The 14082-nt window shown below is 46.7% G+C and overlaps 1 protein-coding gene across 1 annotated transcript; it reads left to right on the top strand.

The window, feature by feature from the left end:
* The first annotated feature begins 2919 nt into the window (after positions 1 to 2919).
* On the top strand, positions 2920 to 11357 carry ALOX5AP (arachidonate 5-lipoxygenase activating protein). The gene is made up of 5 exons (XM_005516300.3): positions 2920 to 3106; positions 7262 to 7361; positions 8345 to 8415; positions 9757 to 9838; positions 10478 to 11357. Exons 1-5 carry the CDS (start codon positions 3037 to 3039, stop codon positions 10638 to 10640), a joined length of 486 nt encoding a protein of 161 aa, XP_005516357.1. The 5' UTR covers positions 2920 to 3036; the 3' UTR covers positions 10641 to 11357.
* Positions 11358 to 14082: the final 2725 nt, after the last annotated feature.

Raw genomic sequence — 14082 nt, 5'->3', positions numbered from 1 at the left:
CCCAGGTGGATGGGGTTTTCCAGTGGTGCCAACTTTATCTTACCCAGACAGTGATCCTGTGTGTGTTTAGGTCCCAGGAAGAAGGAACAATTTAGTGTGTAGATATGAAAAAAACTGTTTGCAGAGTAATTTTAGCCCTCCTTTGCCAAGGCAATTCCCCAAATTGCAAAAATATTGCCAGAATCTCTTAGCCTGCAGCTATTCTAGTGCCAAGGGGTATGAAAAGGTAATATTCCTCCCCATAAGAGGTTTTTGCTCTGTCTGTCTATACAACAGTGTTGCCTTGCCACGCTAGAGGGACTTCTTATTCCATGTCTCACATACCATCTTGATTTCCTTGTTTTTCCTCAAGCAGAGCCCTCAGAGTGATGCTGTACTTAAAACAAACAAACAAACAAACAACAAAAAACCAACAAAACAAAACCCTGCAGTTCCTTTCTTAAGGCAGCAATACGAAAGAGGTTCTTGCTGGCAAAGCTTTTTTCTCCCTGCACACCAAGAAATCATTTTAACAAGCCCTGGAGTTGATGTCATGTTGGTTTTTTTTTTCACAGCAGGGAGGAGTGTGAAACCCTGCTTTCCTCCACAGATACATGTGGGATGGCTTTGGAGCAAACCTGGGTAAGAGGAGGGAACAGGCTGGGTTTCCAGAAAAGCACTGCGGGTGTCAAGTGCCAAAATCCCAAAGCATTGCCAGAGGGCAGGGGGAAATCCAAAGGGGCAGAGCAGAAGAGCAAAGTGGGGATAAGTGTGTGGTGAGAGGCACTGAGCAGAAGAAAAGCAAAGACCTGGAAAGCAAAGAGGAGGACAAGAAGAAAGCAAAGGCATCAACAGCTCATCTCTCACGATGTGGCCAGCACACAGGGAGAGGGATGGGAGCTTGGGTCAGCCTGCTGAAAAGCCTACTGTCATAAACTGGTGTGTTGTGGGGATTTTTGCATTATGGCAACTTCATACCTCAGCAGCCTGATTTCTACCCTCTTTTATATAAGAGTTCTGCTGAATAGAAGCCACCTCTGGGAAGCCTTTGATAGTGGGGAAGCGTGTGTGTTTTCTTGGCAACTTGGAGCAGACTTACGTGCTTGTGCTGCCACTTGTAAATCAAAAGCAAGCTGCAGGCTGCCAGGTAGGTTTGCACCGGCACAGAACAGGTAGCAGAAGGAGAAGGCTCAGTGCCTGCTGCAGGAGGATAACTGGGAATCCTCCTACCACGGATGTCCTGAGGACCTGTGCTGTCCCCTTTTCCCTCTCCTGTCAGCAGCTCCCTCCTGCTTGCCCATGCCCATGCCCAGCTCCTCTCTTTTCAGTCATAACACTGATCTCTGCTTAGACAATACTCTTCTTTCAACTTCCATAATTAATTATTAATTAATTATAATAATAATTAATTATGCTAATTCCATAACAGCTTTTAGGTGATGGGTTTTTCCTTCTCAGAAGATTAGTAGATGCTTAGCATTAAATACCATCCCTAAAAACCAGTTACAATCCTGTGCTCAATAGACAACAAAACATAAGCACTGATGTTCAAACACTAGGAAAAGATCATATTCTGTTTAAAAAGAGAACTTCAGCCTGAATGAAAGCATTCGCAAAGAGCTGTTGTGTTTCTCTTTTTGTTCTTGGATTTGGTTTTTTTCCTAACATAAATCTGGCAAAAGTAAAAAATCTGAAGAAAAAATCACAGGCCTAGTCTAAACCTTGATATTCTTTATGGCCTTGCTTCTCACACAGTCATATCTGTATGGACTGTAGGGAAGGCATCCCAAAAAGACAGCCTTTTCCTATTCTGATAACTATGTCACAGCTCAGTGTTAATCACCTACCTCTCAGCCAGTTCATCTCTGTGTATTTGTTTATCCCCAAAGTATATGAGAGTTTTCCATATGTAAGACTACGGATTATAAAAATTTGCATGATAGAAAGACTGGATAAAAACATTGTAAGTAAATGTATCCCCATTGAAAAGGATGGGTTTTGCAGGTTGGCTCCTGCTGGGAACTCCTACCTGGCTTTGTCCCACCCAGAATGAGGTCTGATTTGCCTGTGACAGTAACTGGTGAATGATCTCTCACTGCCCTTATCTCAACCCCTTAGCCTTTTGTTGTATTTTTTCTTCCCTGTCCAGCTGAGGAGGGGAGAGATAGAGTGGCTTGGGTGAGCACCTGATATTCAGCCAAGGTTTACCCATCACTTTGTCCAACACCAGAGCCTGTGCTTCTGTGCCAACTTCATCAAGGGGCTGGATCTGAGCTGTGAACATGCTGCAGCAATTGTGCTCAGCTATATTGGGCTTCAAGCACTAAAATCGGGGCACAACTGTGAAGTCTGAGCCTGTAAAACACTGAATGCTCGTAGCTGTCACTGTCTCCCAAGGAGTTACTCGCAGGGGGAAGGATGCAGGATCCATGCCTGGTAACAAAAGACATATTTCTGTGCTCACCAGCAATGCTCACAGTGCTGATGTACTGCCCATTCCAATATGCCCTGGAGTTCAAGAGCTCTGGCTTGTGGCATGCAGGCCTGGGGTCTCACTGGTGAGACTGATGGAGATGTGACCAGGAAGATCATCTGCATGAGAGCAACACCATTGCTGGCACCTATTGACATTATTTCTCCTCCCAGCTACTTGTAGAGTGGTCGGGCACTTGCTGGCAATGCCATGGTAGCCTGGCTGGTTTCTTCCAGCCTTCTGCTGTTCCACATAGCCAGCCAAATTCTCAGACATGCTTTAGATATCCAGGTTTTGCTTGTGTGTAGGAAGGGCAATAGGTATCTTTCCACATTATGTATCGTCTTGGATCACCAACATGTAATATTTTTTTCTTTTTCCTGGGCTTCATCTGTACACAACAAGCGAGCGAGCCTGTGGTTATTGGTCTGACAGGCACGAGAGCAGAGGGTGCTGCCACTCTCCTGTGAAGCCATAGGAAGCGTTTCATGATTCAAGATAAGACCTTCACTTCCTCGTTCTGTGCTCGTAGCACTGAGCTGCCACCGAGGCTGCACCGTCCGCCCTGACAGCTCCCTCACAGAATGGACCAGGAAACCCTGGGAAGCATTGTCCTGCTTGCCATCGTCACCCTGATCAGCGTTGTCCAGAACGGTAAGACAAATATAAACATTTATTTAAGGGATAGAAGGGAGCTGAGGAAAGTTCAGGATGACACATGCTGAGCTGATCTTTGGATAGAAAATCTTTGGTTATAAGTGCATGCATGCTTAGGCATGGCTTTGGCTTTAGAAACGGCCTTCTAAGCATGGAATTTTGTGTGATGCTGTGGCAGTATCCTGACTGTCACATGGTCTTACTCCCTGACATTCTAGAGTGAGTTTGTTACACATTTCAGCTAATACAAGGACTAACATGATGGGATACCCTGTGGCTATATGCATTTTGATTTGATGACTTAAGACCTCCTTTTCCAACCTAGGTCCCTGCTATGGTAAGCCAGGGCTGCTCTCAAGCTGGAGCCCTGCTGCCATGGGCAGGGATGGAATCCCTGGGGGGCTGCAATGGGTCAGACCTTTGCATGGAGCTGGGTGAAGGGGAGAATCGGAGGAGTCTGTGTGGGCTATTTGTGGGCAGGCACAGCTCTCCTGCTTTCCTGTATCTCCAAGTCCTGCAGTATAACAATGTACATTTCCTGAGATGGTGAAGCTTCCTTCTCTAGCTCTTATTCAGGCCTTGTGTAGTCATCCCTTGTATAATCTTCAAGATTTTTTAAATAAAACAAGTATCTCTCCTGTGTAAATTTGATTTTAACTTCTTGCCCTCTCTTACAAGTACTTATTTTAGCAGGAAATTCTGTCCAGAATACAAAGAAAGTATTCTGAGTTTTGCCTCAGCTGCACTACGTTTGCCCATGTTCAAAGAGATTCAGCAGTGGGATGGGGGGGCTGGTGAAAATTCCAGAAATCTCTAGTGAAGGCTTGTTATTACAAATAGGAGATTCCCACTGAACACAAAGTCCTAGGAAATGGGCTATTCTTGGGCTGCTGCAGAGAGGGGGAAGTGCTGGGAGCCTAGCTGCCAAGGAGCAAAAACAAAAACAAAAACAAAAAAAAAAAAAAAAAAAGAGATGCAGACTGGTTTAGTTTCAACATAGTCACTAAATGCCACATCATTTCACCCAGTGCTATTCTCTGGTAAATGCACAGCTTGTGACATCACCAGAATATGGTACATTAAGACCAGAGCACGTACCATAATTAAGAAAATGTGTCAAATATACATTTCTTGCTATGTAATCATATGACTTTATATACATGTTTTTTACTCTCACTCGCACATATCAGACTTCCATCCATGTGCTTTTAGCTGTCTGTGAGATTATTGACCCAGCTGCTACAAAGGGGAAGTAGGATGCTTGGCAGAGTCTGCCAAGCACGTGGCACAGACAGCCCTAAACCATGATTTCAAGTTTTACATCATCTGATTTCCTCTTCCCAAGCTTTCTGTCTAGAAAGACCGGACCTGATATGCAGTCTTGCAGTGACTGCAATTATGAAGGCAGTAGAAATGTTTGTCAAGGGGTATCAGGTGTACTGAACTCTTGTTGTGGCTCTCATTCAGCAAAGCACTTGGGCCTCTGCTTGACTGTCTCTAAGTGCATGAAGTCAGCATCACGTAAATTTGTGATTAAATGCTTCTCTGCATAGGGTGCAGGACTAGAAAACAGCTTGAATGGTGTTACTCCTAAAGATGGAGGTGGGCTACGATGCTGCCCCAGTCTGGTGTCCATTTACTGTCACCTTGCTCATGATGGAATCTGCACATCCTACGGAATGACTCATGTAGCCGCATACCACTGAGTGACGCATGCAGCTTAAAGTATTGTTCTTTCACTGGAGAGGTGTTGCAATCCAGAAGCTTTCAGGGAAAATCAGTTTCTGACCAGATCAGGACAGAGGAAGCAAAGTGGAGAGAAATAAGGGGCATGTTTGCAAGCACTGGCTATGTGGGATCATCAGCTCTCAGTGTCTGTTGGCATGGACTTGTGAAACAACCAGGCTTACACTGAACTCTTGCGCATTGCCTCGATCGGAGCGGGACCGCCACTGTTCAGGCTCTGGGCGGCCTGTGCAGCCTTGGATCCTCAGGGCATTATATCCTGGAACAGCTGAGGTGAATTAAACCTCTCCAGCCCTGCTCTGCTCACTCCTCTCATGATGGCTTGTGAAAGCACCCTCTTGCCTCCTGGCATCATGGAGCCTCTCTGCAGCAGCAAGCTGATATTTGGGAAGTGGCAGCACCTGCAGCAGTGGAGAGGGAGATAAATGGCTTACTTGGCTTTCTCAGAAGCTGTGGTATTTTCTAGAGATTTCCCATGCATGATAAAAGAAAGGGAGGAGGTATACTACCAGTGACTTCATGTGGTCCCAGAGCTGCAGGAAGTGGTTTCCCATTGCTGCAGCTCTGGTCAAAAAAGTGCTGATCACCTTTGTCCTCTTCAGTTAGGTCCTTGTCCTGGGGTGACTTTATGATGCTTGTATCCCCAATCACCTTGTTTATGTTACATATTAAGTTCTGCCCCTTTAAGACTGGCTCTGAGAGCACAAGCAGGGAAAGAAGAAGCCTCAGTTTGTGTTGATAAAGAGCACTCACTGCCCCACATCCTGCTCCTGGACTGTGCTATCTGCAGCACGGACAGACAGCGGGACAGAGCTCTCCTTTGCTTTTAGTTAGCTTTTATCTAGCTGAGGCAGAGAAGTTCCCCAGACTGTTTTTCTTTCCTTTTTCTTGGATCTGTCCAAACCTGCTCTGGACTGAAAAAAAACCCCAGCCAAACCCCTGCACAGGTGTGAGGGATCTCACACCTGTGGTCCACCAGGGCCTGAGCCTCGGCACTATCCAGCGACGGAGGGACTGATAAGAACCTGAGCGAGCCCAGTTACACCACATGAAAAAGACTTTCCTGGATTTGCCATCTCATTGAGCAGCGAGAGGTTTTATTGTTTAATATTATTCAATTTCTGTTAAATAAACAGTTTTTCCCACTTCTCCCCAAGGAAATCTTTCTCCCGAGCCAGCTGGGGGAGAGGCCGCTTGAATTTGATTTCTGGAGGTACCCCTTTCGGATGTTCTCTCACAAATTTACCCTAAACCAGGACAGTCCTCTTAGTCGCTGCAGGTGGAGGTGCTGAGAGCTCTGTGCTGCCGGATGGTGTCTGGTCTGGGTCCCCCAGCAGCCGGCCAGTGCCTGGTGCTGCGGGCAGTGGGAGGTCTGCAGCCTGCCTCAGGGTAGGGGTGTTGGCTTAAAGCACCATGGGGTTTTCTGCAGAAGGGCTGTATGTACACTGGGGGTCCCACAACACTGGGAACCGAAAAACTCAGTAGCTTTTATTAAGGACAATGGAAGTACAAAAAACCTATTTACAGCATCAATGAAGGATGAGAAAAAACGGCAACCCTTCAGATTGCAGGGATGAAATCCTGCAGCTTATCTAGTTAAATTTTTATTGTTATAATAACGTGTTTCCTGATGGACTATCTTTTATGTGGATATATTAGGTTAATATTCCAAGCCATAGAGTGATTTGGATGCACTTGAGATGGGGTGCACGACAACAGAAAGCTTGCAGCTTGTAGCCTGCCAGAGCTCTCTCTGGTGTATTTAGACATGTGATTGATGGTCTCTGGTTTAGTGTCATCAGATAAAACATGTTTGTCAAGAAGATGATATATTATCTTGAGGTGCTGCATTTTTGCAGCAGCTAACACTCTGACATAACTCTTTTGCCTAAAAGGAGGATACACACAGATCAGCCATTAAGAACAGGCTTTCTTTGGGCCTTTCTGGAAAAAGAACCAGCCCTGCAGGATGTCCTTGGTTTGGCAAATTGGTTTCACTAAAAGAGAAAAGACTCCCTTGTCTCCCTGCTCTGTTGGAGAGCAAGATTTGGGGTTGGCAGCTCTGACTGGAAAGCTCTTTTTCCACTGGGAGCTCAAAGGACCAGGTCAGGTCAGTGGTTCTGCAGCAAAGATACAGAGACTGACCAAAGTGCAATGCTGGAATGAAACAGGGATTGGAGGTGAGCCTGCTACCAGTCACCTCCAGATATGTGGGGGTGCACAGAGGGTTTGGTTAAACCTGGGTGACAGAGCGAGCACACTGGCCGCATCCTGCACCCTCACACACCTGTGTCTTCTCCTGGTGTCTGTCCAGCATGGATGCTCATGGGAATAGACCTGAGCCCACAAAGCCCAGCTTCTGCAATATCTTCAGATGACATACTGAATACTCTGTTTTTTTAACAGCTTTTTTTGCTAACAAAGTGGAGCATGAAAGCAGACATTGCAATGGGAAGGGATTGCAGCGGCAGGGATCCTCCTCCTTCGACCGTGTCTACACTGCCAAGTGAGTAGACAAGAACTGAGGGGTTGGTGAGGGCAGAGTGGGGCTCATCATGCTCTGCATTAAAATTAAATCCAAACCCATTTGGGGGCCAGAAGTGGATTCCAGATTCCCTCAGATGAAGGCTTTGTACATAATCCCTAGCTGTGCTCAGTACTCAGACATGAGGTTTTCGGATATATTTGCTGGCTGAATCCAGCACCCTTTTGCCACCATGTGCTGCATCTATATAGGTCTTCAGCCATCACAAGTACTGTGTCCCTTCATCTGGGAACCAGTTCACTCTTCCCTGCTGGAAGTGTGGCACAGGCACAGACAGAGTCCCAAGGGCTCAAAAGGAAAGAGCCAGCAGAGATGTCAGCCCGCTGAGGAGCAGGGAGGTGTCAGAGCTTGCACAAATCCCTTGGTCTCTGGCACCTCCCTTGGCACACAGCTCTCCACTTCTCCACTCCCTTTCCACATATAATCACTCTCAGCTTCTTCACTTTTCCCCCTCAGAAAGCATTCACAGCTGAAGGAAGCAGCTGGAAACCATTCCTATTCCCCTGCAAAGACACATGTTAACTCTGTGAGATGCTCTTATTTGTGATGCAATTCTACATTTGTTGGTTTCATCCAATAACTTTATTAATATGAATCAATTTAAAGGACTTTAAGCCAGTAAAGCTCACAGCATCTATCATGATCAAACAGGTTAGGGAGAAAGTGGCTTCCACAGGTGCCACATGGGCACAGGATGGTTTGTTTTTCTCATCAGGCAGCACAAAGACATCCATTATCTGAGTGAAAAAACAGGGAAGCAGATGTGGGTGAGGAGCCCAGCCCTGGGCAGGTCAGGGGCCTCCCATTGCTCTGGGATAGAAGTCTACTCTCAGGGGCACTAGTGCAGCCCAAATTCACCTGCCACCATTCTCTGCTGGTGAAACATACTGAGTATTTTTCTGTTTGCCTGTGCTCTGATTTCTCTCTAATACATTCCATTCTAGCCAGAACTGTGGACATGCATACCCCACGTTTCTCGCTGTGCTTTGGTGCGCTGGCCTTCTCTGCAGCCAAGGTAATGCTCTTACGTTTGGGATTTTTTTTTCCCCCCTTCAACCTGGCACCACATTCAGCAAAGGATGGTGAGCTCTTCACAAGTTACACTTTCAGGGCTTAACCCTCCTGCAGCAGTGGAACCTCTCTTACCCTCCTGTCCTGGAGCTTAGCATGCTGCTTGAGTAGCAGCACACTCGTGGCATGGCTGGGCTTGGCTTGGTCAACAGATGTGTTCCCAGACTTGATTCAAGGTAGTCCAGGCCAGGGACATTTCCCATACATGGCATTATGGCACTTTATTTTTGGGAGATGGGGTTGGTGGATTATTGCCATGTTGTTCAGTCTTGGGGCAGGAAATGGGCTCAATTTCTTAAACTGCCAGAACTGCCAGCTCTCCCCTGTGCTGAGGGCAACCCAGGACTACTGACCTGATTTCTGATTGTGATCCCCTTCAATGCAATGTGAGTTTGTCTAACATTAAGATTAGTGCATACCTGGGGTACCTGTCTATTTTTTCTGGGAGAAAATGGAGTTTCCTGACCAGGAGGAGGAGAACCAGTTTTGTCTGCAGTTGTGGGAAAAGCTAGAATTATGGGGGAAAGCCCCTTTTTATATGCTCAGAAGTTAGTATTGGACCATAGTGTAACCTCCACCTGCTCCTAGTGCAGTGCAGTTACCAACCACAACAGCCTTCTCTTTCTGGTGAGGACAGTGCCTGAGTTGGAATTCTCTTTCCTGAGCCTGGTATGACCCACACTGGATTTCACAAAATCATAGAATGGTTTGGGTTGGAAAAGATCTCAAAAATCACCTTGTTCCAGCTCCCTTGCCAGGCACAGGGACACCTTCCGCCACACCAGGTTGCTTGAAGCTCCATCCAGCCTGGCCTAGAACACTTCCAGGGATGGGGCATCCACAGCTTCTCTGTGAAACCTGTGCCAGTGGCTCATCACTCCCACCGTGAAGAACTTCTTCCTTAAATATAATCTAAACCTGCTCTCTTTCAGGTTAAAGCCTTTTCCCCATTGTCCTATGAGTTCATGTCCTTGTAAAAAGTCCCTCTCCAGCTTCCTTGTAAGCTCCCTTTAGGTACTGGAAGGATGGTGGTGAGTGTGTGCTCTGCAGTGGGCACAGGATCCTGAGGGCAGGATTACACCCACAAAGTCTTCAGAAAAGCTGGAGTGAGGGCAAGGCAAGGCCTGTTTCCAATACAGAAGTCTTCATCCCAGTTCCTGTGCTTGTTCCATAATCCAGGACTGCAGATTCCCGTTTCCATTCCAGCCCAGGCAGCAGATGGGGACAGTGTGTACAGTGAGACCTGGGCTGGTGTTTTTAATGCCTTGTTTTATCCTTTACCCAGCTCCTGCTGCCTTTGCTGGCCTGATGTACTTGTTTGTGAGGCAGAAGTACTTTGTGGGCTACCTCGGAGAGAGGACTCAGAGGTAAGGACTTGCAGAGCCTCTTTACAAAATCCAGAATGTGGCAGCAGCGCAGCTGGATGCTGCCACTTCCACAGGCTCAGCTGCTGGCTTGTGGTGCTGCCTGCAAGAGCTGCTGGTGTTGGCTTGTGCAGGAAAGCCTCTCTCTTTTGGATGAATGGGTGTAGCTGAGGGAGATGATGGATGTGCAGCATCATTGGGTTCAGGGGTCCTGCAGCTCCTGCTCACAGGACTCTCTGCAAAGGTTTGCATTTTTGTGCCCCTATTTGCACAAGATTGTCTTTCCATATTAATATTTATATTTTGTTTATATTAATAAAGCAAATTATACACATGTGAAACAGAGCTATCTCACAGCCTGTAATGGATGAGAACACATTCAAGTCCCTCTGAACAGACACTTTTGTAAGCAGCAGCCTACGCTGAGAACAGAACTCCAAATCCAGATCCAAATGGATCCTGAAAATTACATTTAAGTCCTCTCAACTGCCTGGCAATGCAAGACAGAAGAGAAATTTTCCCCCCCTCTCTCAGCCCCTGAGGTCTTTCAGTTGGTCTCAACGGCGGAGTCCAAAGTCTGAGGGTTCTCACGTGAGATGATGCACACTAACAAATTGCTTTCCCTCATTTCTGTTTCCTCAGCACTCCTGGCTACTTGTTTGGAAAACGCATCATTTTGTTCCTGTTCCTCATGTCTGTGGCTGGAATACTTAACTACTATCTCGTCTTCTTTTTCGGGAGTGACTTTGAAATACACATTAAGACGATAACCAGCGCGATCTCTCCGTTGCTGCTCATACCCTAACTCCCCACAGCCCCCAGGCAGTCAGCACGCTTCATTTATTGATGCCCAGAAGCTGCTATAATTCAACTGTTTAAGAAATGAGCCAATAACCCAGTGAGATTTCTGTAAATCTCATGCTTGACAAGCTCTGTAGTTTGATTTAGCCTTGCTTTTTTCTTCAGGAAAAAGATTTATCATGAGCACTTTGCACGCCCAAGGAATGGTAACAACTTTCAGTTAATTCTTTAGAATTTTTTTCCTAAAGTGCATCTTGCAAGCTGATTGCATGACCGGAAGGAACATTGTATCCTCACTTCATAACTGTATTGTACTTAGCTTTTGTCCCAAAACCCAGGATCCTCCAGGGTTGTTCCTGACTGGTGGCTCTCCCAGTCTCCCTCAGAGGCAAGAACAGCCTTTCACCAGCATACCACACACTGCTGCCCGCACCAAGGCATGGACCAGCCTCTTCACCTACCCTTTCCCTCTGACTTGTTGATGACCAAGCTCTTGCTGTTGTAGGAAGGTGGCAAATCGGTCCCTCTCTTGTCTTCCTTGATAAATATTCATGTGCGTAACACTCACCACATTGTTCTCATTTACAGTCCACCATCTTTGTTCTCCCAGAGCTGGGAAAAGGAGTGGTGTGTAAATGAGGAGCTGGTGTCTCACCGGTGGGGTTGGGTTGGGTTTGTTTTGATTTGCTTTGTTTAATAAAACAGTCTAAAGCGATGAAAAGTGTCTGCTGCCATGTTCTTTGCCCGGTGCGTGATCCCATTGCTCCGTGGCTCAGCAGCTGGCCGGAGAGTGGAGCAAGGGCAGCAGCACAGGGCTCTTTGTGCCAGCTGCTGAGCGCCCCAAAAAGACCGAGCTTAACAACTCCCCCTCTCTGAGCACGTTCACTGTTCTGCTCCCAGCTCTGACAATGTCCATGCTGAGGAGAGCCTTGATTAGTGGTGCAGACCGAGGCAGGCAAACAGGCCTGCGCAATCTTTTTAAGCATTGATACCCTACGAGTGCTTAAGCTCCTAAGCCTGTCTGATTGCAGCATGCAGGATGGATAAAACTGTATTTTATGACTCCTTCTGGCGGGAATGAGACTCCTCACTACGTGAGAAGAGGGTTTGCAGAGCTGTTCACAAAAGCAGGTGCAGAAAGTCATCTGCCTTTGTGCTACACCAAGGCTGGAGGATTTTGGTGCTGTCTCATGGGGCAAAGGTGCTTGTGCATGGCTGCTCTCTCTGCAGCTGGCAATTCACGTTTCATGTGTATCTTTTTCTTTTTTTTTTTTTTTCTTTTTTGTGTGTTCTACAGGAATCTTAGATGTGGAAGATTAGTAATAGACACATTTATTGCGTGATGATTGTAAATGTTCTCACTGGTTAGAATATGTAATTAAAAAAAATTAATCTAGCCTTCCAACCTATAGCTGCTGAGACACATTATTCCCAGGCAGGGCACTCATCTTCCTTCCCTCTCATCCTTCTCATCACACACTCCAAATACTCCTCACACCATGCTTTTCTGCCGTAGCTCTCTTCACATCTCATGCCAGCTGCCTATCCTTGGTGGAGACCCATTACCCTTCTGCCCCATGTATCAGCCCATCAAGGGATGGCAGCACCCCAGGAGGAAAGGGGGTAACCCCAGTGGTCTGGAGCTACAGAGCTCTTCTGCATTACTGGGATCAGCAAAGGCTCATGCTGCCACCACCTTTAGCCAGCTCAGAGCAGGAAAAGCTTCACCAGCACCAGTCCCTGCTCTCCAGCCTGTTTGGTCTGCCTGAGGTCTGGGACTTGTTAATAGAAACCATCACTTGTGGGAGGTGGCTTTCCCAACTCTATGTGTCCACTTTGCAGGTCTCCTCAGATGGTTGAGTCTCCCCTGGGGCTTTTTTGTCCTCTGCATCAAGAAACAACTCACTTGAAGTCTTACCTTCCCCTGTTAGCATGAAAAGTGGCTCTCCACCAGCCAGCTATAAAGGGAAGAAGATTCAAGTGTGTATTTTGGGTCAGATAATCTATCATAGCACTCTGTGGCCTCTCAGTTAGACTTGATAGTCCTTGTGGGTCACTTCCAACTCAAGATATTCTGTGATTCTCTGTCAGCTGGATGTTTGGTTTTTACTCAGTTGTACTTAGGTATGATCAGGTCACCTTTCAGAGGAACCAAAGCCCATCTTTTGATGTAATGTTTTATTTTGCAAGAATATCTCCTACTTGCTTCCTCAAAACTTTTCTGATAACAGAAGAGATTAAAATGTAGGCAAAATCCATTTTCCATCTATCTGTAAATGGAAATAGTGATAGTATCAGACAAACAGGTGCAACATAAATTGATCACTGTGTAAATTCTTGGTGAATATCACGCTGTGTTTTCCATATTACAGCCAGGCCTTGTGGTTGCATTTGCCTTCCCACTCCTTCTGTGAAAGGAAGGCAACGTCAGTGATATTTGGATATATTTTTTCCCACAGTCTTACACAGCTCTAGTTTTTGTTTTCAGCAGTAAAACCACCCTGATCTTGTTGGTACAGTTGTCAGCACTTAGCACACCATCTTCTCAGAAAGCTGCACACACAGGCTCCTTGCAAGGGGGTTGGACTAGATGACCTTTAAAGGTCCTTTCCATCCCAAACCAGTCTATGGTTTTATGATTCTGCAGATAAACATGAAAAAATACAAACACCCCTGTAAAAATGCATGCTGGGGTCACATACACAAGAACCTCTGAGAACCTACTGCACTGGACTTGGGGACCTGGTTGGTGGCAGGAGTGGCAGCCCCTCTGATGGCTCCTGCTTAAGGCTGGCTTGAAAACTCCAGGGGCCAGCACAAGTGTTTGGAGCAATGCATAGCATGGCAGCTCCTGACCTGGAGCTGCAGCTGCATATGAAGAGCTAATGCTTCCCAGTCTGCTGATCAGCAGCAGTGTGGCCAGCAGGACCAAGGAGGAGATCATACCCCTGTACTCAGCACTGAGGAGTCACTGGAGATCTTACTGCTCCCTACAACTACCTGAAAGGTCTCTTCTCCAAACAGCAAGCAATAGGACAAGAGGAAATAGCCTCGAGTTGCACCAGAGGAGGTTTAGATTTGATATTAGGTAAAAATCCTTCACTGAGAGGGTGGTCAGGCATTGGAACAGGCTGCCCAGGGGAGTGGTGGAGTCATCATCCTTGGAGCTATTTAAAAGCTGTGTAGATGTGGCCCTGAGGGACATGGTTTAGTGGTGGACTTGACAGTCCTGGGATAACATTTGGGCTCAATGACCTTTTAAGTCTTCTCCAACCTGAATGACACTGTGATTCTATCATTGTGCTGATGCTGTTAATTGTCCCACTCACTGTGTTGCCAGGCTGTGGGCTTTGCTTCACCAGTGGTGCCCTGGCTCATTGCCACGGTGTGCCACTGCCACACCTTGTGGGTGCTCGTGCATCAAAACCCCAGGTGCACAGTCAAAC

This window comes from Pseudopodoces humilis, chromosome 2, assembly GCF_049639895.1.
Source record: "Pseudopodoces humilis isolate 2021_Gansu_Grassland_sample_001 chromosome 2, ASM4963989v1, whole genome shotgun sequence".
Classification (NCBI taxonomy): domain Eukaryota; kingdom Metazoa; phylum Chordata; class Aves; order Passeriformes; family Paridae; genus Pseudopodoces; species Pseudopodoces humilis.
The sequence above is the reverse complement of the archived record's forward strand: the minus strand, read 5'-3'. Positions and strand labels throughout refer to the sequence as shown.